Source organism: Styela clava, chromosome 12 (genome assembly GCF_964204865.1).
Source record: "Styela clava chromosome 12, kaStyClav1.hap1.2, whole genome shotgun sequence".
Classification (NCBI taxonomy): Eukaryota; Metazoa; Chordata; class Ascidiacea; order Stolidobranchia; family Styelidae; genus Styela; species Styela clava.
In genome coordinates this window covers 15945526-15969133 of record NC_135261.1, presented here as the reverse complement: position 1 = coordinate 15969133, position 23608 = coordinate 15945526, and the positions used below count along the sequence as shown (strand labels likewise).

At 32.6% G+C, this 23608-nt stretch overlaps 1 protein-coding gene across 7 annotated transcripts; it reads left to right on the top strand.

Moving 5' to 3' along the window:
- Positions 1 to 207: 207 nt before the first annotated feature.
- On the top strand, positions 208 to 21899 carry LOC120329598 (uncharacterized). Of its 7 annotated transcripts, XM_078118914.1 has the most exons (58): positions 208 to 355; positions 680 to 778; positions 1351 to 1443; positions 1579 to 1677; positions 1781 to 1873; positions 2237 to 2308; positions 2397 to 2492; positions 2767 to 2853; positions 3009 to 3104; positions 3177 to 3221; positions 3679 to 3765; positions 3950 to 4045; positions 4117 to 4173; positions 5042 to 5224; positions 5302 to 5355; positions 6047 to 6133; positions 6314 to 6409; positions 6493 to 6546; positions 6805 to 6891; positions 7072 to 7167; positions 7236 to 7289; positions 7768 to 7854; positions 8022 to 8117; positions 8197 to 8250; positions 8510 to 8596; positions 8778 to 8873; positions 8957 to 9010; positions 9272 to 9358; positions 9540 to 9635; positions 9718 to 9771; positions 10030 to 10116; positions 10298 to 10393; positions 10462 to 10515; positions 10990 to 11076; positions 11250 to 11345; positions 11429 to 11482; positions 11745 to 11831; positions 12013 to 12108; positions 12192 to 12245; positions 12504 to 12590; positions 12772 to 12867; positions 12936 to 12989; positions 13418 to 13498; positions 13668 to 13763; positions 13834 to 13884; positions 14339 to 14425; positions 14600 to 14695; positions 14789 to 14845; positions 15891 to 15941; positions 16014 to 16097; positions 17616 to 17774; positions 18097 to 18212; positions 18612 to 18729; positions 18849 to 18983; positions 19064 to 19192; positions 20138 to 20196; positions 20581 to 20806; positions 21378 to 21899. In XM_078118914.1, the coding sequence occupies exons 1-58, from the start codon at positions 310 to 312 to the stop codon at positions 21479 to 21481; spliced, it is 5085 nt and encodes a 1694-aa protein (XP_077975040.1). In that variant the 5' UTR covers positions 208 to 309; the 3' UTR covers positions 21482 to 21899. The 7 variants fall into 7 exon arrangements, with proteins under 7 accessions (XP_077975040.1, XP_077975043.1, XP_077975042.1 ...); XM_078118917.1 differs by lacking the exons at positions 12772 to 12867; positions 12936 to 12989; positions 13418 to 13498 and having other exon boundaries at positions 209 to 355; XM_078118916.1 differs by lacking the exons at positions 12936 to 12989; positions 13418 to 13498; positions 13668 to 13763 and having other exon boundaries at positions 209 to 355.
- The last annotated feature ends 1709 nt before the right edge of the window (positions 21900 to 23608 follow it).

Below are 23608 nucleotides of genomic sequence, written 5' to 3'. Positions count from 1 at the left end.
AAGTACTAAAGTGATATTTACCTTGCACCAAAGACTACGCCAGATAGTTTACGATTATCGGATGATTTTTAAACTATTTTGTTAAATATTTAGGTTACCAAGGAAGGTTAAAAAAATATCCAGGATAAGTCGCGGTAAAACAGAGACTTCTCGATCTGCGGTTTCCACTGTGTACCCAGAGCAGTCTATATAACTTCAAGAGAAGGGTGTTTTGAACCACATATGAGCTAAAACTTTTGATTCAACCTTTACTTATGATAAAAAAGTCAAGTATAAAGAATTACAGACGAACAAAATATTATTTTGAAGATGCTTCGTCTACTATTGCCCTTTTTGGGATTTACCTTGGTGTACGGTGAGTGTATCGCAAAGTTAAAAGTTCTGCCGTCAGATTATGACAATATTATATATATGCTGTATTGTGAACATTCATTTGGAGGTCAAATAAATAAAAAACATCTTGTAATATAAACTTGTAATATTTCTGCTACATATTCTGCTTTTATTTTAAATAAATGAATCGATTGTATTTTCATGTTTTTTCTATTTCAGGCTTCCCAAAATCCCATACATTTTTCGTAATCAACTGTACAATTTCAGTTTTAGTGATTGATTTCACTCGTTCAGTGCCAGATTGACAAAATCCTTTCAATATTTGTCAATATGTTATATATTTAAGGTGCTGCAATTGATCCTTGCAAAGATGGCACTCGTACTGATGGGGAATTGTTTCTCTTAGATGACGGATGTCATCCGTACTATTATGAGTGTGTCCACGGTAAGATCGAAATTAGATCAAATCGAAATTAACAAGTTGAATTATAGTTATTAGTGAAACAAAAGCAAAAATACAAGATGACAGATTGACAAAATATAATGAAGACAGAAGTATACCAATGTACAGTTATTGTCTAACACCTATTTCTACATAACTTCGCTTTTTAGATACAATATCTTTAGCTCTAAATTACCTGCCGGAACTCGATTTTAGCGTTAGCGCAAGTAAACATAACGTAAGCCCAGGAGCTTGGATATTTACATAATTCTACATTAAATTCGATAGCGTGTGATTTTTTCTACAAATAAAAACTTAGAAGCGTATTCAGAAATTTCATTTCGTAGTCATGCCCAAACTCGAACACCGTCACATTTAGGAGTTTAATACAAAACTTTATTGCTATTAGACTATATATTTAAGGCTTCGCTGGTGTCCAAGTCTAAGTTCCAGATTGACCATCAGCAATTTTCTGAAAAACATTATTATTTTTTAAGACCAATGTCAAATTATTCCCTTTTTTCTCACATTTTAATAATAATTTTAACCCAAACTCTTTTTTTTTGCAATATTAGGCGAATCGATGCAACGACCATGCGCGGGCGGAACGGTATTTGATGTCTCTATAGGCGTATGTAATCATCCTGGAGATACTGCTGCATGCGGCGGTAAGTAGCCTACGACCCACTTCTTTTTTGAACAGCTATCAAGTATTTACCTTTAGGGTTTCTTTGATAAAAACAGCTTCAAATTGAAAAAAATATTTTATCAATCATTTCTAATTTAACATGGTTTCATTTTAGATACTTCAAGTGATCCTTGTGCTGATGGTACCTATACCGAAGGAACTCTATTCCTGTATACGGAAGGATGTTTCCCGTACTACTATGAATGCGTGCATGGTAACTTTTTTTTAAAAAATTTACAACGTATGAAACCACTATACTTGGCTCATTCATAAAAATCTGTTATACTAGTAAAATATATTGATATTATTTTCCTCAGATCAATCTTTACAAAGACCATGTGCCCCAGGCACGGTATTCAGTACTTCTGTTGGAGTGTGTATTCATCCGCGAGACCATCCAGCATGCGTTGGTAAGAAATTATAAATAAACGATTATAACTTGATCTAATCCCCTCTGACTTTTAAAACTAGCAAAACTTTTTGCCGAGATAATTTGCGCTCGTTTGGAATATGTTCTAGTTTTTTAAATCTCTTAAATAACAATGATAACGTAATTACCTAAATTAAGACTAACGAGAGAAATCACGTATTCTTTTGAATTGTTTGGGTTCTGAACTAAAAGGATCAATGATATGCTAAAGACAAACGCTTGACGTTGAAAAATACTTGATGTATTAAGTATCACGGCACGTTCAAAGGAATACTGCCCATAAATAAACATATTTATTAGTCCCCTCAACTGATCATTAAACTGGACATGAAATATTATTTAGATGGATGCACACATGGAGACCTCTTTATTCCAGATGAAGGATGCTACTCTTTTTATTTTCAATGCGTACATGGTATTATTTTGTTTCTCCATTATTGCTTCATTGATAATTTTCTACCAACAGTCTAGCATTTTTTATAGCTTCGATTTTTTTTCGTCAGGTGAACCAGTGGAAAAATTATGTGGCGATGGATTAGTTTTTGACAGCACGACGAATACTTGTAATTGGCCAGCGAGTGTGCCAGCATGTGTTGTTGGTAAGAAGCATTTTTTTGTATAAATAGAAACGTAACCTTACGATTGAAAAAAGTCATGGGTCCTAGTCATCAAATATATCAAAGAAATATGCCAACACAACGCTAAGTTTTTTAAAAAGCAGATGGAAACCGGTCCACAAATGATGTAATTGTAGTACATTAACCAGCTTTCTCAATAGACGATTTTTTTTTAATTATCCGCTATGACATAATACTATTATGATGCAACTTTGTACTTTTTTCGTACAAAATTTGTAATTTTTTCCTCATTTAGGTTCTGGCGACTGTCATGGACATGAGCACGAAGACTTGTATCTTCCTGATAACGGTTGCCACAACTACTTCTACCAATGTGTTCATGGTATTAATTAACATATTTTACATACAATATTTCTTCTGGAATCATTAGTATATATATATATATTTATATCGTTATTATCAACTTTCGTATTATCAGTTATCGTACGTTATATTATGAAGTCTGCTACATTGAAACATATCAAATTAAAATTACAGGCACTGCTGTTAAAATGCCGTGCCCAGCAGGGCTAGCATTCAATGAAGACACGCAAGAATGTGACTGGCCTTCTAATGTTCCTGCATGTCCTGGATGTAAGTATATTTTTGTCATTTGGTTTGGAGATAATCAAAATAAATGCTTAACGCAAAAAACAATATTTTCAGATTCACCTGAAGAAAAAACAACGTCCAAAACAACAACGGAAGCGGGTTAGTGTTTTTTTTTTATCCTTTTCTATGAAGTATACTCAGGGATACAAAATAAAGACGACATCTCTGAAGTTTAAGACAGATGAGAATCTAAATACAACCTTGACAATGCGTTTTGTGGAAATAGAATTATTTGAAATAAGTGAAACGCTGAGTAAACAGTGCGTTCTAAAACCTGAAAGTCACGTGACCACCTATTCCGCCTATCTAACTTTGCACATGGTTGTGAAATATTTTTACCAGCAACACAGCATCAAATCCCAGATTGATAAATTTAATGTTCCTCAATAAAATAAAGTAGCTTCAAATAAAGAAAATCCCCATAGTCAGTATACGTTTTTGATGAGACATGTACATAACAAAGTTTTTAATTGTATATTTTTTATAAACTGTTATTAGTTTATTATTTTATTATACTTACCGAAATATGTTATCTTTTACCACCTTGTTATTTTAGATCCAGACAACTGCCACGGGCACCAACACGAAGATCTGTATCTTCCAGATGGCGGTTGTCATGATTATTTCTACCAATGCGTTCATGGTATTGATTAGCTTTGTTTAAATGATTGTATCTGAAAACAAATGAAAACTTTGCTTCCTTGTTCTTACTAATTAAAATTTAATTCCGACAAAATTACTTTGAGTAAGTTCCATGTCTACCCAAGCGTATTATATCATTGAATATATATCACAAATTGAAAAAAATAAATTTAATTATTTTCAAGGTACTGCTGTCAAAATGCCTTGTCCAGCAGGACTAGCCTTCAGTGAAGACAGGCAAATTTGTGATTGGCCATCTACCGTTCAAGCATGTCCAGAATGTAAGTATTTTGCTTGATGTATCTGAAAGTATTAATATATCATATATTTAACTATTGCTTGTTTTGTCAAGATCCAACTGAAGAAAAAACAACAAAAGTGACAACAACGACAGAAGCAGCAGTAGCAGGTAAGTTCAGTGCAATTAACCTACGTTTCAGCCCAAGAGTACAATTGCCAAAATTTGTCGAAGAACAAAAAACAAAAAAACGAAGCAATACTACACTTTATTATCATAATTTGATTATTTGTTTAAAGCAAAATTAGATTTGAGTAAATAATAATTTTTCTCGAACAACAAAATATGTTTGGGAATATTTCTAATTCAATTTTAGAATAGATTCACAGGATATTCATAACTATATTGCTATATTTTTAACCTCAAAAATGACATTGAAGTGAGACAGAATTTGGTTCAATATGCCAGCATCCATAATATGTTATGTGCAAATATATTGTTCGATTACTTTTTTCTGTTCTTTTTATTTTCTACAAATTTGTCGCTTGTACTTGTTTTTGCGCAAAACCTTCTAATCTTTATTTCTCAACATGTTTTAGTGTGTAAGCACAATCTTTTTTTTGGATATGAAACACGATAGAATATTTTGGGTACTCATGAAGTATGCGCACCAAGATGTCGCCTAACCTGAACCCTAACCTGGTACACAACCTGAATTCAGGTTGTGCGCCATCTTGGTGCGCATACTTCAGGAGGCCCATATTTTGTTTAATAATATCAATAAATTTATAAAAGCGTAAACGTATAAAACGAATTCACATCAATGGTCATATTCTGAAATCTGTCTGTTACACATTCACATTTTCTACTGATATTGAACAAAAGTATAGCTTCAGCGTATCAGGACCACCGCCTCATAAAATAATCCAATTCCGTGTTGTTGAAACGAACATTATTCTGTTATTTAATATACGAGTTTATACGTATAGTTATTGCATATTGAACAGAAACTGTTAAATATTACCTTTTATTTTTTAAGATCCAGACAACTGCCATGGACACCAACACGAAGATCTGTATCTTCCAGATGGCGGTTGTCATGATTATTTCTACCAATGCGTTCATGGTGCCGCGGTCAAAATGCCCTGTCCAGCAGGACTAGCCTTCAGCGAAGACAGGCAAATTTGTGATTGGCCCGCTACTGTTCCAGCATGTCCAGAATGTGAGTATTTCAATTGAGGTGTTTAAGTATTTAAATGTTGGTAATCAATCGATTTATTTATTATGTTTTCTGTTTAGATCCAACTGAGGAAACAACAACAAAAATGACAACAACAACAGAGGCAACAGCAGGTAAGTTTAGTGCAATTAATCCATTGTATAGCCCGAGAGTACAATCGCTCAACACCCTTTGAAAAAAAAAACAGCAATACTCGAGATCATGATTATTTTAACATTGCTTTTGACGCGACTATTGATTTATTGGTTTTACTGTACTTCTAATTTGGTTGGAAAATATGGTTATATGTTCCATAGTAATACGTTTCATGCAATTGTCTTGATGTGAGGTTTTGATATACTTTTCTTATCTGATTAATCCTATTTTTTTTTCTTTTGATTCCTCGAATTGTTCTTCTATTCTTCATTATTCCTTTTCTCAAATTTTTCCAATTTTCTCTCCCAATTTGTTTGTTATTTACACACTTTTAACGCCAAATCTTCAATAGAAAATTCTTAGTTATAAATTTAAACATAATTTCAGAAGCTCAAGAAGAATAAAATTTACTTACTCCAATATCCATACTATCAGGGCTGACTTATTAGACTTTTGAGTGTTTACACTGATATTCAATGTAATATAGCAATGGCGAACAAAGACAAATAGCCTAATAACATTGTATGAAATTTATAATTGTCTGGAGCGCAGTGACACATGCACACAACAAAAGTTTTATATTGTGTATTTTTACCAAATGGTCATTAGCACTCTCATTTTATTATACTTTACACAGATTGGTTATCTTTTAACACCTTGTTCTTTTAGATTCAGACAACTGCCACGGGCACCAACACGAGGATCTATATCTTCCAGATGGTGGATGTCATGATTATTTCTACCAATGTGTTCATGGTATTGTTGAACTTTGTTTACTTGACGGTAACATGGAACAAATGAATTTTAATACCTAAAAATTAATATTCAAGTTAAATGAATCCATTATAACTTATTTTGTGATGTTTTCAAATATGTATTGTAATTATTTAGTTATAAATGTATTACACATTTTAAAATAAATCCATTATTCTCAAGGTACTGGCGTTAAAATGCCTTGTCCAGCAGGACTTGCCTTCAGCGAAGAGAGGCAAATTTGTGATTGGCCTTCAACCGTTCCAGCATGTCCAGAATGTGAGTATTTTGCTTGTTGTATTTAAAAGTATGCAATCATATTGATTGATTGATATAATTTAATTATTATTTCTTTTTCAAAGATTCAACTGAGGAAAAAACAACAAAAATGACAACAACGACAGAAGCAACAGCAAGTAAGTTCCGTGCAGTAAAACTACTTTTTAACCCGAAATTACAATTGCCCAACACTTTTTTAAAAAAAAGCAATACTCAAGTTCATGAATATTTTGACATCGCTTTTTACACGTCTATCGCTCCCAACATTGCATAAAATATTTAATCAAATCAGTAAGAAAAGGCCGAAAATTATTATGCATTTAAATAAACTGATGTTACCTCTTTTGTATTATTACATTTAAACAGAAACTGTTGCTTAACACCTTGTTTTTTAGATTCAGACAACTGCCACGGACACCAACACGAAGATCTGTATCTTCCAGATGGTGGATGTCATGACTATTTCTACCAATGCGTTCATGGTATTGTTAAACTTTGTTTACTTGACTGAAACAGGAAACAAATGAATCTTAGTAACTGAAAATCAGTATTAAATTTAAATAAATCGATTATAATTTATTTTGTGATGTTTTCTAATACGTATTGTAATTATTTAGTTTATATGCACTACACATTTATAAAATAAATTCATTATTCTCAAGGTACTGGCGTTAAAATGCCCTGTCCAGCAGGACTTGCCTTCAGCGAAGATAGGCAAATTTGTGATTGGCCTTCTACTGTTCCAGCATGTCCAGAATGTGAGTATTCAGCTTATTGTGTACAAAAGTATTCACTCATCTTTTTAATTGATATTTTCCTTGCCAAGATTCAACTGAGGAAACAACAACAAAATTGACAACAACGACAGCAGCATCTTCAGGTACAATCAACAAAAAAAAAAAAAAAAAAAATTCCGTTTTTCTTCATCCTTTGAAATGCTCTTACTTTCTTCATTATTTTTTATACTCAATTCTCTTCAATATTCATCTTTTAACTTGTTTTGTTATTTAAACACTTTTCACACCAAAACTAAAATAGAAATTTTTTAGTTATAAATATAAACATAATTACAAATGCGAGAAAAGAATAAAATTCACTACCTTCAATATCCATTCTATCAGGGCCGACTTGTTAGTCTTTTGGTTGTTTACACTGATATTCAATAAAATATAGTAATGGCGAATAAAGACAATTGCCTCATAACATTGCATGAAAATAGGGTGAGTAGTTGATGCGCCGTCACCCATGCACACCACAAAAGTTCTATATTGTGTATTTTCAACAAACGATTATTATAGCCCTTTCATTTTATTGTACTTTATCCAAGCCTGTTAATTTTTACCACTTTGTTCTTTTAGATTCAGACAACTGCCACGGACACCAACACGAAGATCTGTATCTTCCAGATGATGGATGTCATGATTATTTCTACCAATGCGTTCATGGTATTGTTAAACTTTGTTCACAAGATTGTATCTAGAAACAAATGATAACAATGCTTCCCACTAATAAAAATTTAATTTAAATAAAATTACTTTGCGTGAGTGTCTGTGTCAAAATATTATGTCATTTAATATTACATATTATTAAAACACGTTTAATTATTTTTAAGGTAATGCAGTCAAAATGCCCTGTCCAGCAGGTCTAGCCTTCAGCGAAGAGAGGCAAATTTGTGATTGGCCTTCTACTGTTCCAGCATGTCCAGAATGTGAGTATTTTGCTTGTTGTCTTTAAAAGTGTGCAATCATATTGATTGATTGATATAATTTAAATATTTTTTTTTCAAGATTCAACTGAGGAAAAAACAACAAAAATGACAACAACGACAGAAGCAGCAGCAAGTAAGTTCCATGCAGTAAAACTACTTTTTAACCGAAATTACAATTGCACAACACTTTTTAAAAAAGAAAGCAATACTCGAGTTCATGGTTATTTTGACATCGCTTTTTACACGTCTATCGCTCCCAACATTGCATAAAATGTTTAATCAAATCTGTAAGAAAAGGCCGAAAATTATTAGGCATTTTAATAAACTGATGTTGCCTCTTTTGTATTATTTCATGTAACCAGAAACTGTTGCTTAACACCTTGTTTTTTTAGATTCAGACAACTGCCACGGACACCAACACGAAGATCTGTATCTTCCAGATGGTGGATGTCATGCATATTTCTACCAATGTGTTCATGGTATTGTTAAAATTTAGTTAATCGACTGTAACATGAAACAAATGAATATTAATAACTAAAAACTAATATTCAATCTAAATAAATCCATAATAATTTATTTTGTGATGTTTTCAAATATGCATTGTAATTATTTGGTTATAAATGTATTACACATTTATAAAATATATTCATTATTCTCAAGGTACTGGCGTTAAAATGCCCTGTCCAGCAGGACTTGCCTTCAGCGAGGAGAGGCAAATTTGTGATTGGCCTTCAACTGTTCCAGCATGTCCAGAATGTGAGTATTTTGCTTGTTGTATTTAAAAGTGTGCAATCATATTGATTGATTGATATAATTTAATTATTATTTCTTTTTTCAAGATTCAACTGAGGAAAAAACAACAAAATCGACAACAACGACAGAAGCAGCAGCAAGTGAGTTCCGTGCAGTAAAACTACTTTTTAACCCGAAATTACAATTGCCCAACACTTTTTTTAAAAAAAGAAGCAATACTCGAGTTCATGGTTATTTTGACATCGCATTTTACACGTCTATCGCTCCCCACATTGCATAAAATGTTTAATCAAATCTGTAGGAAAAGGCCGAAAATTTTGTGCATTCTAATAAACTGATGTTGCCTTTTTTGTATGTTTACATTTGACCAGAAACTATTGCTTAACACCTTGTTTTATTAGATTCAGACAACTGCCACGGGCACCAACACGAAGATCTGTATCTTCCAGATGGTGGATGTCATGATTATTTCTACCAATGTGTTCATGGTATTGTTAAACTTTGTTTACTTGACTGTAACAGGGAACAAATGAATTTTAATAACTAAAAATCAGTTTTAAATTCAAATAAATCCATTATAACTTAATTTGTGATGTTTTCAAATATGTAATATAATTATTTAGTTATAAATGTATTACACATTTATAAAATAAATCCATTATTCTCAAGGTACTGGCGTTAAAATGCCTTGTCCAGCAGGACTAGCCTTCAGCGAGGAGAGGCAAATTTGTGATTGGCCTCCAACTGTTCCAGCATGTCCAGAATGTGAGTATTTTTCTTGTTGTATTTAAAAGTATGCAGTCATATTGATTGATTGATATAATTTAATTATAATTTTTTTTTAAAGATTCAACTGATGAAAAAACAACAAAAATGACAACAACGACAGAAGCAGCAGCAAGTAAGTTCCGTGCAGTAAAACTACTTTTTAACCCAAAATTACAATTGCCCAACACTTTTCAAAAAAAAAGCAATACTCGGGTTCATGATTATTTTGACATCGCTTTTTACACGTCTATTGCTCCCAACATTGCATGGAAGGTTTAATCAAATCTGTAGGAAAAGGCCGAAACTTATTATGCATTTTAATAAACTGATGTTACCTCTTTTGTATAATTACATTTAACAAGAAACTGTTGCTTAACACCTTGTTTTTTAGATTCAGACAACTGCCACGGACACCAACACGAAGATCTGTATCTTCCAGATGGTGGATGTCTTGACTATTTCTACCAATGCGTTCATGGTATTGTTAAACTTTGTTTACTTAACTGAAACAGGAAACAAATGAATCTTAGTAACTGGAAATCAGTGGTAAATTTAAATACATCCATTGTAATTTATTTTGTGATGTTTTGTAATACGTATTGTAATTATTTAGTTATAAATGTATTACACATTTATAAAATAAATTAATAATTCTCAAGGTACTGGCGTTAAAATGCCCTGTCCAGCAGGACTTGCCTTCAGTGAAGACAGGCAAATTTGTGATTGGCCTTCTACTGTTCCAGCATGTCCAGAATGTGAGTATTTAGCTTATTGTGTACAAAAGTATTCAGTCATCTTTTTAATTGGTATTTCCCTTGCCAAGATTCAACTGAGGAAACAACAACAAAATTGACAACAACGACAGCAGCATCTTCAGGTGAACTTGACAGAAAAAAAATTCGTTTATTTTTTTTTATTCTTTGAAATGCTCTTACTTTCTTCATTATTTTTTCTACTCAATTCTCTTCAATTTTTATCTTTAAACTTGTTTCTTATTTAAACACTTTTCACACCAAAACTACAATAGAATTTTTTCAGTTATAAATATAAACATAATTACAAATGCTCAAAAAAAATAAAATTCACTCCCCTTAATATCCATTCTATCAGGGCCGACTTATTAGACTTTTGATTGTTTACACTGATATTCAATAAAATATAGTAATGGCGAATAAAGACAATTGCCTCATAACATTGCATGGAAATAAGGTTAGTAGTTAATGCGCCGCCACACATGCACATTCACAACAAAAGTTTCATATTGTGTATTTTTAACAAACAATTATTATAGCGCTTTCATTTTATTGTACTTTATCCAAGCCTGTTAATTTTTACCACTTTGTTCTTTTAGATTCAGACAACTGCCACGGACACCAACACGAAGATCTGTATCTTCCAGATGATGGATGTCATGATTATTTCTACCAATGCGTTCATGGTATTTTTAAACTTTGTTCACAAGATTCTATCTAGAAACAAATGAGAACAATGCTTCCCATTGATAAAAATTTAATTCAAACATAATTACTTGGCGTGAATTTTTGTGTCTGTGTCAAATTATTATGTTGTTTATTATTACATATTATTAAAACACGTTCTATTATTTTTAAGGTGAAGCGGTCAAAATGCCCTGTCCAGCAGGACTTGCCTTCAGCGAAGAGAGGCAAATTTGTGATTGGCCTTCAACTGTTCCAGCATGTCCAGAATGTGAGTATTTTGCTCGTTGTATTTAAAAGTGTGCAATCATATTGATTGATTGATATAATTTAATTATTATTTCTTTTTTCAAGATTCAACTGAGGAAAAAACAACAAAATCGACAACAACGACAGAAGCAGCAGCAAGTGAGTTCCGTGCACTAAAACTATTTTTTAACCCGAAATTACAATTGCCCAACACTTTGTTTTTTAAAAAGAAGCAATACTCGAGTTCATGGTTATTTTGACATCGCATTTTACACGTCTATCGCTCCCCACCTTGCATAAAATGTTTAATCAAATCTGTAGGAAAAGGCCGAAAATTTTATGCATTTTAATAAACTGATGTTGCCTTATTTGTATGTTTGCATTTAACCAGAAACTATCGATTAACACTTTGTTTTATTAGATTCAGACAACTGCCACGGACACCAACACGAAGATCTATATCTTCCAGATGGTGGATGTCATGATTATTTCTACCAATGTGTTCATGGTATTGTTAAACTTTGTTTACTTGACTGTAACAGGGAACAAATGAATTTTAATAACTAAAAATCAGTTTTCAATTTAAATAAATCCATTATAACTTATTTTGTGATGTTTTCAAATATGTATTGTAATTATTTAGTTATAAATGTATTACACATTTATAAAATAAATCCATTATTCTCAAGGTACTGGCGTTAAAATGCCTTGTCCAGCAGGACTTGCCTTCAGCGAAGAGAGGCAAATTTGTGATTGGCCTTCAACTGTTCCAGCATGTCCAGAATGTGAGTATTTTGCTTGTTGTATTTAAAAGTATGCAATCATATTGATTGATTGATATAATTTAATTAATATTTCTTTTTCAAAGATTCAACTGAGGAAAAAACAACAAAAATGACAACAACGACAGAAGCAGCAGCAAGTAAGTTCCGTGCAGTAAAACTACTTATTAACCCAAAATTACAATTGCCCAACACTTTTTAAAAAAAAAGCAATACTCAAGTTCATGAATATTTTGACATCGCTTTTTACACGTCTATCGCTCCCAACATTGCATAAAATGTTTAATCAAATCTGTAAGAAGAGGCCGAAAATTATTATGCATTTCAATAAACTGATGTTGCCTCTTTTGTATTATTACATTTAAACAGAAACTGTTGCTTAACACCTTGTTTTTTAGATTCAGACAACTGCCACGGACACCAACACGAAGATCTGTATCTTCCAGATGGTGGATGTCATGACTATTTCTACCAATGCGTTCATGGTATTGTTAAACTTTGTTTACTTGACTGAAACAGGAAACAAATGAATTTTAATAACTGAAAATCAGTATTAATTTCAAATAAATCCATTATAACTTATTTTGTGATGTTTTCAAATACGTATTGTAACTATTTAGTTATAAATGTATTACACATTTATAAAATAAATTCATTATTCTCAAGGTACTGGCGTTAAAATGCCCTGTCCAGCAGGACTTGTCTTCAGCGAAGAGAGGCAAATTTGTGATTGGCCTTCAACTGTTCCAGCATGTCCAGAATGTGAGTATTCAGCTTATTGTGTACAAAAGTATTCACTTATCTTTTTAATTGATATTTTCCTTGTCAAGATTCAACTGAGGAAACAACAACAAAATTGACAACAACGACAGCGGCATCTTCAGGTACACTTAACAGAAAAAAAATTCGTTTCGTTTTTCTTCATTCTTTGAAATGGGCTTACTTTTTTCATAATTTTTTATACTCAATTCTCTTCAATTTTTATCTCCCAACTTGTTTTGTTATTTAAACACTTTTCACACCAAAACTACAATAGAAAATTTTTAGTTATAAATATAAACATAATTACAAATGCGCAAAAAGAATAAAATTTACTAACTTCAATACCCATTCTATCCGGGACGACTTATTAGAATTTTGATTGTTTACACTGATATTCAATAAAATATAATAATGGCGAATAAAGACAATTGCCTCATAACATTGCATGAAAATAAGGTAAGTAGTTGATGCGTCGTCACACATGCACACAACAAAAGTTTGATATTGTGTATTTTTACCAACCGGTTCCACTTTGTTCTTTTAAATTCAGACAACTGCCACGGACACCAACACGAAGATCTGTATCTTCCAGATGGTGGTTGTCATGATTACTTCTACCAATGCGTTCATGGTATTGTTTAACTTTCTTTACACTATTAAAGCTAGAAAAAATGAAAACTTTGCTTCCTAATAATCAAAATTTAATTCAAATAAAAACTTTGCGTAAGTTTTCTGTCTGCCCCAATATATTATGTTATTAATTATTACATATTATTAAAATAAGTTGAATTATTCTCAAGGTACTGGCGTTAAAATGCCTTGTCCAGCAGGACTAGCCTTCAGTGAAGACAGGCAAATTTGTGATTGGCCTTCTACCGTTCCAGCATGTCCAGACTGTGAGTATTTTGCTTGTTTTGTTCAAAACCGTGTAATCAATCAATTTAATTAATGGTAATTTTTTTCAAGATTCTTCCGAGGAAAAAACAACGAAAATGACAACAACGACAGCAGCTTCAGGTAAGCTAATGAAAGTGAACTTACTTCACAGTACTAAAGTACAATCGCAGTAACAATAGGGAGAAGAGAAACAATTATTCGATTTGTTATCATTTTTATTATTTTATAGATGATATTGATTTTAGGTATGGATAAAAAAAAAATTTAAACCATATTAATTAAATTATTATTATAATAATTCATAATTAATGTTCTGCATATTTCAAATTTGAACACATTACACACACTTAATGAAGCATTCATCTCAATAGTCAATTACCTTTGTCCGGCTTAAACATTCAAACATTCAATTGATATTAAACACAAATATAATATAGAGATATAAGAGCAATTGCCAATAGACATTGTATAAAAAATTTAATAAACATACTTTATTCAAGTCAGAAATGTTTATTTGCCGTACCTTATTTTAAATAAATTTTAGATAATAATAGTTTAATACCTTGTTTTTTAGATTCAGACAACTGCCATGGACACGAACATGAAGATCTGTATCTTCCAGATGGCGGTTGTCATGATTATTTCTACCAATGCGTTCATGGTATTGATAACTTTGTGTACGCAATAAGTTCTAGAAGCAAATGGAAACTTTGATTTTAATAATCCTACTAATTGATATTTGTTTTGAATAATTGCAATTTGCCTAATGTGTTATGATAATAATTTGTAATTAGGTTGAATGTGTAATGATGAAATAAATTTTACTGTTATCAAGGCACTGCAGTTAAAATGCCCTGTCCAGCAGGACTAGCCTTCAGCGAAGAGAGGCAAATTTGTGATTGGCCTTCTACTGTTCCAGCATGTCCAGAATGTGAGTAAATATTTAGGCTTGTAAATAAGCTAATTAAAAAAACAAACAATGAATTTAAAATATTTTAACTTTGAATTCAATAATATTATCCAGACTCAAACAATAAAACAACAACAGCAAAAACAACAACAACAACAGAATCTCCATCAGGTAAAACTTACTTTAAAAAATAATTTTTAATAATAATATCATTTTCTGATGTTTTGCAAGTGTTATTATAAGTTTATTGGAATGCTAACAAAAAAAACATGAAGTTATTCAGAATGCATACGTATATAGGATATATTTAAACAAACTAAAATTTCATCATGGTCTAAAATAGTCTATTATTTAACATTTAATATCCGGGCGTTCAATTAAACTTTTGAGCTACTGAAATCGGCGCTCCCGTAGTATGTGTACCAAGATGGCGCACAACCTGATAAGATAACCCTAACCTGGTACACATACTATGTTCAGGTTGTGCGCCATCTTGATACACATACTACGGGAGCACCCTGAAATGAAAACAGTTTTTAATTTTCTTACCTTATTAGTTAATTAAGTTCATTTAAACTGGAAATAAATAAATAAGATACAGTAGGCGTTCTCAAACAATGGATAAATCATTGGGCCAGGCTACCAGTTCAGACTGAAGGAGAGAACAATTTTTTACTCTGTTAATTGTTTGATGTTCATGGATTTTGTTGGTGCAGAGAAGCGTAACCGATCACTAATAAGTTAAGCCACCTTGTGATGAAAAAGTACTAACCTGGCAAACGTGTAGCACGTAATTATCCTCACCAAATTAAAAAGTACAAATAAACGCAAGGCAATGAGTGAAGCGAAATCAAGCGATTTCCTCATTCGAGGGCTCATACACTCGAAATGGATGAAAAAACTGTTTATCAGATAATCAGGAATACGTATATTTTAGACTTGATTAGAAAATCAGGACAATTCATAAATTGTTTAAAAATAGTGTGTCTGCAAATATATAGACGTGAATAACGTTTTATGTGTCCGTCCCTTGAAATTTCACGACGACTTATTCCATAATCATTATTATTTTTCTAACTCGATTACTTCTCCATTTTTACAAGCTTAGCACTCAAAATGTATTTGTGTTAAAACCGAATATTTAAACTACATTACATTATTTTCATCAGAAAGTAGTGCATCAAATCTTACTATTTAAGGCTTAATTCTATTTTAGACTCTGGAGATAAATCAACAACAACACTTAATACAACTACAATTTCGTCAGGTACTGTTTACCGCATTATTTCTGTGATATTAGTTTAACTTACCGCATTTATTCAAATCTTACATTTTACAGACAAAACAACCACCACACTCACTACAACAACGCAGGGGGCCAGTGACAAAAATACAACGACCGAAAGTGGAACTGATTCAAAAGGTTTATTTTAAAACACTAAATTTTTATTAAAAATTGTTTTCCCTAATTTTAACCAGATAGTATTTCACCGTATTTTATAGACCGCAAGACGCATCGAAAAAGTACGGTTAATAAGTTGCATGGATTATTCTTTCATATATAATTTTAAGGAGTATTGCGTTGTTGTCCAAAGCTTATTAAATAACCCCCGGTGTTCCTGGGTCATTTTGACACCCCTCTATAATTTTTTCTAATATTTCACCAACCAAAAATGCCAAAAACATCATTAATGTGTCCTTAAAAAGCTTATTTTCGTCGCTTTCCACTAAAATGCGCCCAAATTACGTAGCGCAAGTGTGTACGGCCGTACGCCGGTAAGAAGAGTGAAATTTCAAAAAATTTCGAAAAAAAGTTTCTCACTTTTAACGCTGTGGTCGACACGTGATTGATATGCGAGAGAAAGAGATCTCTTTTAGAAGAGCTTTACATCACCTTCAAAATAAAACAAGAGTGGGATTTGTAAGTGAAGTGATATTCGTTTTATCGAAGAGCATTTGATCGCGTGCTGTCTGGTATCTTCGTTTGTTTGTTATGAGCCGGAGAACGTTGCTCGCGCGTTCAAAATACTTCGTTTTCAACTAACAACAGATTCTTTGTTTATTTTTAAGCTTTGAAATACTCATATAAATAAAATTGACCTTGTTGCAAAATAAAAATTATACATAAAAAAATATGATGACGTCACCGTAATTAAGAACACTCGGATCAAGCATGGATAATTTAAACTCAAACATTTTGAGTTTTGAAATTGGTTTTGTTCACATGCAGACCACTATGAAATACTATTGACTACCCAAAATACATTAAATTCAGCCACAATTCCAAATTATGACACAGATTAGCCATTTATAACCAGGCCGATCCTATTGGGAAGAAAGTAATCTCAATATTTTTATGGTTATTGTATTCTATACAAAGAAAACGACCAAAGGAACAAAATATCGAAAACTCAAAACTGGTCTAGTCTAGTTTATTCTTTCCCAGAAATCCGTCAAATTTTCAATCGTCTGTGTTCGAATTTAACAGTTGTGCGAATTCGACACCATGCATTACCAGAACTGCCTGGTCACTATCAGCGTCTGCCTCGTTGCAATTATCATTGTTATTAATTGTTGGTGATGATTCCGGTCTTCCAAAACATCGCATGGTGGTTTATACTGATATTTGTGTCCGATCGTCCGCGATCTATTGACATATAATTTCGTAATTTGCCATTATCTTCCTGTTGTAGTAAAAATGCGTTAGCCATCTGTCATCGTCACGTTGAAAACATAACATGTTATCATTAACCTATTTTATTTGGTTCTCCCGTAGTATGTGCACTAAGATGGCGCACAACCTTAACATAGTATGTGTACCAGGTTAGGTTATCAGGTTTTGCGCCATCTTGGTGCACATACTACGGAAGCGCCTTTTATTTTTATCAACATACCCTGTGATTTCAATATTCACAATAAATATTTCCACTTGTATTTACAGGTAAAAGTTACGTTGGATTTGTTGTTGATGTTACTGGGTCCATGAAAAAGGAAATTGATGCAGTGAAGCAGTGGATGACTGATTGTATAGATGGCAAAAGCTCGACTTGTGGCAAAGAACCAAGTGGCGGTTGGATCGTTTCTTCGTTCAACGACCCAGGTAAGTGTTTTCAAATGTTGTTTAGCCTACAAGGGATTCAAGAGCTTTACTGCAGAATAATGACACTAATGTATTTCTGTAATGTTTTGTCAAAACGATCCCAAGACAAACAATGCTGTTCTAGTGCTCAGCAAGACTAATGAATAATTTAGAATAGTTTTCTTCACTATGCCTACCCAGGCAATTTGGCATAGCGTGTAGGATTCATCAGCACATCATCACACAGCCTTACATTTTTTGCTTCTAAAAATCAGAAAAAAGTTAAAAACATTTTGTTGCTACGAAACAATGACATATATATTTCACAAACTTACAATTTCAGATGCAGAACTTGAGATTGGACCCACGACCAACATTTCAAGGGCGATCTCCGCCGTTGCTTCACTAACTCCAAAGGGTGGTTGGGATTGCCCTGAGATGGCATTTTTGGGATTGTCGGTAAGAATGCAAAAATGACAATGTGTGTATTTAAAAAATATTTTCTCAAAGAAACCTTGTAAATATTTTAAGAGTTTCGATAGTCACGATACACGCTTGTTTAAATTTCTTTCTGTAGCGTTGACTCGTCTGTTTTATATTCATGGAAACTATATATGTTATCAAACGTGTCACACCTTATCTCCCAATCAGTCGCTGTTTTTAAAAACCAGAGTCTTTCCGCACTTTATATCGTACCTCTTATTACACCTAGAATGTTAGGAGATTAATAAAATGAAGCTTTAATTATTGATATACTAACGTGACTACGTAGTTTAAATATGTTTCCAAACGTGTAAGATTATCTTTGTGGAATGTATTATGAGTCTTCCTAAATGGAATTTTTATGTTTTCATTTAGAAAGCAATTGAGGCCGTACCCGAAGACAATGACGGTTGCAAAATGTTCTTCTTCAGTGACGCAACACCAAAAGATGTCCATCGTGCTTTGGGTGTTATCAAGAGTTTCATTAAAAAAAGTAAGTTTGTGGTATTGTTGCAGTTTTTTCGATTTTCAAATTTGTGTATTTTTGAGTTTTGCCGCATTTTTAAAACGCTTAGGACTCATTACATTAACTTATGTTACGAATTACCATAGGGTGCATTTTCATACCTATTTTGACCGGCTGCTGTGGCGAGTGTCATCCAGTCTGTCCTGCCGTCGATGAAGAATATTGCATTGATCATGTGACTTCGACTTATCATTCACGAAGGAGAAGGGATATAGAGATAAGTAAGAAACTACTTGTTGTTGGATTAGTATGCTGTATATCGTTTTTGTCAAACTTTTCATTCATTTAAATTAAAATTTAGGCGAGTCAGCTCCATCGGAATACTCCTATTACACAATGGCAGAAGAAACTGGTGGTAATGTTTATATAACAGATAAACCTGAATCCGCCGACGATTTTTTTGAATATCTATCTGACACCGTTACATTAGGTAAGTTTTTGTATTGAGATGATCAGGAGAGGCCTAACTCATATGATCAGATATTCAATATTCTGAATGTTTATATCAGAATCAAAATAGAATCAATTCATAATCAAAATAGAATCATTAAACGTTGGCAATTAAACTTAAGATATACTGAATTTTTTCTATACATATATTTATATATCCCCGCCCTTCCAATAAAAATTGCAGTAAAGGTGTAAGCTATGCCAAACGCGGACTAGTTCCCCGAGTGTTAGTAACTTTAGGGGGTAGTTGTAAAAAACACGCCATATACTTGCAAATAAACCTTTTCAGTGAATCTAGTACACAATTGTATTTACGATGTATAAATATTTCAACGGCTTAGTTAAGTTCACTTAAAGCAATAAAACTTTTGTTATCTTCGTATTCGATTGAAATCGTTGACACAGCTGTAGAATTTTATACTCAACAAAACAAGTGAATCACTGACAATACTGTTCATCAAATACATTTGACAAAGAACAGCATATTGTGACCCTAGTTTTATTGATTGTAAAGATGGGATTCAACATTGCTTGAGATAAAATAATTATTTGCTGTGTCAATAGCATTGAGCATCTCATCCTAAATTATCATATTTTGCAATGCAACCTGGCGTTGGTCCCCGACTTGGCGTACTATTAACATCTTTTTTCACTCTGGGTGAGATGTAGGAGGCCTACTAACAGATAGCTTTAGTCATATACAAGTAATAGTTGAAAATATCGACATATGTTTTCAATATCGAAATTTAGATTCAAACACCAACTGAAAAAATACTTTCAAGTCGCGTAACACTATACAAGACCATCTTGGCTTATTGTATTCCATGTTCCTAGCTATATTAAAATTCTCTACCATGTGAGAGACAACAATTTTCTATATACGCTTAAATTAAAGCAATAATCGAATATCGAAACATTTTTCTAGGAACCTGTGGAAGCACTAAGACTGCTGGACCCGACGGTGGATATAAATGTGAAGCTGATGTGAGTGAACTTTCATTTTTGTATGGTTGCTATAAAAATGAATTTCAATTCAACGAGGCATATTGCAATATTTTATATGAAAAATAACCAGTAGATTATCATATGTATCATTTTGTAAAACATTGTCTTTTTGATTGATAACTTAATGATGGAAAGTCTTAGACAATCTTCTGAGTAAAATTTAATAAATATTAAACATAGTCGATTGAATCAATGATATCACTTATTATGGTTTCAACATTTATGAGAAAATTAAAACATAATCGGTATCGGTGCTTTGAAGTATTTTAGAAAGACAAGGAAAGATACATCATTAAAAAACAACCTTATTATTTTGGTCTGCATTAAACATGTACCATTTTTTTGTGTTTTTATTTTCTGTAGTGTGTGGCAAGTAGTTTGTGCTGGGATCGTAGTGTCAGTAAATGCTTCTGCTCTGATGATAAATGTTCGACTGAAACACCTCTGATTGGAGCCTCTGCATGTGGAGGCGCACAACATTTCCCATGTGATGCCGATATACCAAGGCAAATTTTCCCTGACTCAAAACTCTGCAATGGATTCTACATGTGTGAATATGCACGATTACATCACTTCGTTTGTGCACCTGGTAGGCAATCTTAAATTTAGATATATCAAGTAATAGTAATTTAATTTACTGAAATATCAATAATTTCGTGATCAAGTGCTGTTTTATTTGGCATTTCACATGTAATTTCTAAAAATAATAACCAATAATACACAGTAATAATAAAACTAAAATTAATATACAGTGGGCTGTTTTTGTTAAAAAAAAATTGGCGTTGTTCCTAATGTACCGTAGAATATTCTGAAATTGAGGTTTCAGAATTCCAATAATTCCATTTTATGCCAAGAAATCAATTGTTTATTTTCAACGTCATATTGACATAGCAACGGCTTGTGTTAGGTCGGGTACTGTGGGAAATGTTAGAAAGCGACTTAAATTAGACCATGATGCATATTACATCAGCAGTCATAAGCAAAAAAACATTGAAAAAATCGCCTTGATTTAAGTTCCAGTTAAAAGTAGCCATATGAAACATCACCTTTGACATTTCCAGCTATGTGTTGCACCCCGTCTTAAATGATTTATCTTATCAATTACCTGTTCAAGAATATAATATTTTAATATCACATATTTTGTTCAATTCTTTTTAAAGGTGCCATATACAGCGCAACATCAACATCTTATTGTGACCATCCATATAACGTGCCTGAGCCTTGCGGTACGCTCAAATCATCTGATGAAGAAACTATATATTGAAAACCAACTGAATTACTAGCCGATTAATGAATACTGGAACAAGACGATGCTCATTATTTTATCAGATAATTTAAATTAATCATGCTGCTTTATGTAATACTTTTTATTTCAAAACCTTTTATTTTAGCTTGGCACTTCACTAGCTGTAACAGATTCCATTTATTGGCGTTCTCATTACGGCATTCATAAAAATAAGTTAGTTATTCTATCAATAAACTTGTCTACTCGAACAATTCCAAAGTTATGTTCATATCCGTTGTAATTCTCTTCAATAAATGTTGTAGAAAATTTTTACCTTTAAAATTTTCATACATTATTCTCTAAATACCGTCAGCTGCACTCGCTCGTTTTATTTTATAATATTTATATAGCTGGATAAAATTACTGACGAATAAAACATTACTCCTGCAAAATTTGATTTTAGAACTATTGATATCAGGGAAAAAACTTGGAATTCTTGTTAGTCGTTGTACGAATGCGCTGACTATTCAGAGTTTTAGTTCGCAAAACAGGAGGTTGTGAAAGATTTATTGTCTAACCCAAACACATGATCATTCGCTTGTCACCCGCTAGACGTCGCTATATAGTTTCAGACGGCACTCCCGAGGTATTGGTGCACAACTTGAACTTTAACCTGGCACAATACTATGTTCAGGTTGTGCGCCATCTTGGTGCACATACTTCTGGAAGGGTTCCATTACATTTGAACCCACGTACATTTGAACCCACGACAATTGCACCTGCATACAATTGCACTTATGAAAATAAGAATTGCCCGCGAATTAAGCAATTGAATATTGATTTGGTGATAGTAGGCGTAGATAAATATCATTATTTTCACAACCACTGATTGAGCTAACAGACATAGCAGACTCTGCCCGACTTGGCAGAGGGTCTAGTGCGCGGATGTACTCAAACTATACAAATAAATTAAAAAAATATAATACTTGATGTAAATATTCATCAGTTCGTGGTTACGCGAGACTCCATATCATTTCCCTTGGATTTTGCGCTAATGAGTCAAGAGTCTTGTTAAATATCAACACAGTGTATATCTGTAACAATTAGTCTGAATGAGTTTAGATTTAGAAGATCTTGCTGCACAATTATACAAATTTCTTAGATTACATAGGTTAATGTAACTATCCCACAAAATTTCTAATCAAAATTTTGTATTTCATATGAATCGATATATTCTTTTTTCTGCAAGGTTTCGAAACTAGAAAATACGAATTTCTCACATAAAAGTGGTATATTAGAATATAAGCCTTTTTTTCTATATGTGACTTCCAAAGCGAACCGATGCTGAGAGAGTTTTTTTCAATTTTAATAAATTCCAGCTGCATGGTCATAAAATGTAGTCGTGGCGTCCACGTGGTAAATACGTCTTCTACTTGTAAAATGTAGTCAAATTAACGATAAGAGGATATTAAAATGAATCAAGCGCGCATATAATGTGGACGTGGCAGATTGTGAAACAATGTAGCCCGTCTGACAAATTCATTGATTCGAATTTAGCTGATAATGAAATAATTTTTTAACAAATTTGGCCTAAAAATGAACTCTGCTCTCCATTTCTTCATCAAACGTTTTCTAAATTTTTCAGTTCTGAAACTTGAATACAGTACAGAATCAGGTTGTTTACTACTGTTTAGTATAAGAAATGATTCGAACTCATCTTTTCTTTGTCAACTGATTTGCAATTGGCCAAAAAATTAAAAAAAAAATACATTGAACATTTTGTCAAAAGGTGAATCTTTTTTTAAATCGACGCTTCGGTGTCTCCAGCAGCTTTTAAATCTAATAACATTGGAAGCGTATTTCCACATATCTTGTACTAATCAATTTCTAGTATGTAAACGAAGATTTATCAGCGCTCACTTACGATTCAATGACTTTGAGATGTAGACATCCAGGAAGTAATGTATTATATCACAGCAGGAACATTAGCGATAAGGCGAGTTCATTTGCCGCACATTACAGATTTCGAATCGTGGTCAAATGAGGCATGATTGATTTGTAAGCGAACTTTTTGTTTCGAGACCAGAGGATTAAGAATTGGTTGTTTAAAACCAGAATGGTAAAAAAATTATATCAATGATCAATAAGTAAAATGTAAGAATCATG

What these genes read in the sequence shown, in the direction of transcription:
- LOC120329598 (XM_078118914.1), top strand. Translation starts at nt 310, where the DNA reads ATGCTTCGTCTACTATTGCCCTTTTTGGGATTTACCTTGGTGTACG. An exon ending in AACGACAGAAGCAGCAGCAA is followed by an intron (nt 11,483 to 11,744) that starts GTGAGTTCCGTG and finishes TTGTTTTATTAG; the next exon opens with ATTCAGACAACTGCCACGGA. An exon ending in GAGAAGGGATATAGAGATAA is followed by an intron (nt 18,984 to 19,063) that starts GTAAGAAACTAC and finishes ATTAAAATTTAG; the next exon opens with GCGAGTCAGCTCCATCGGAA.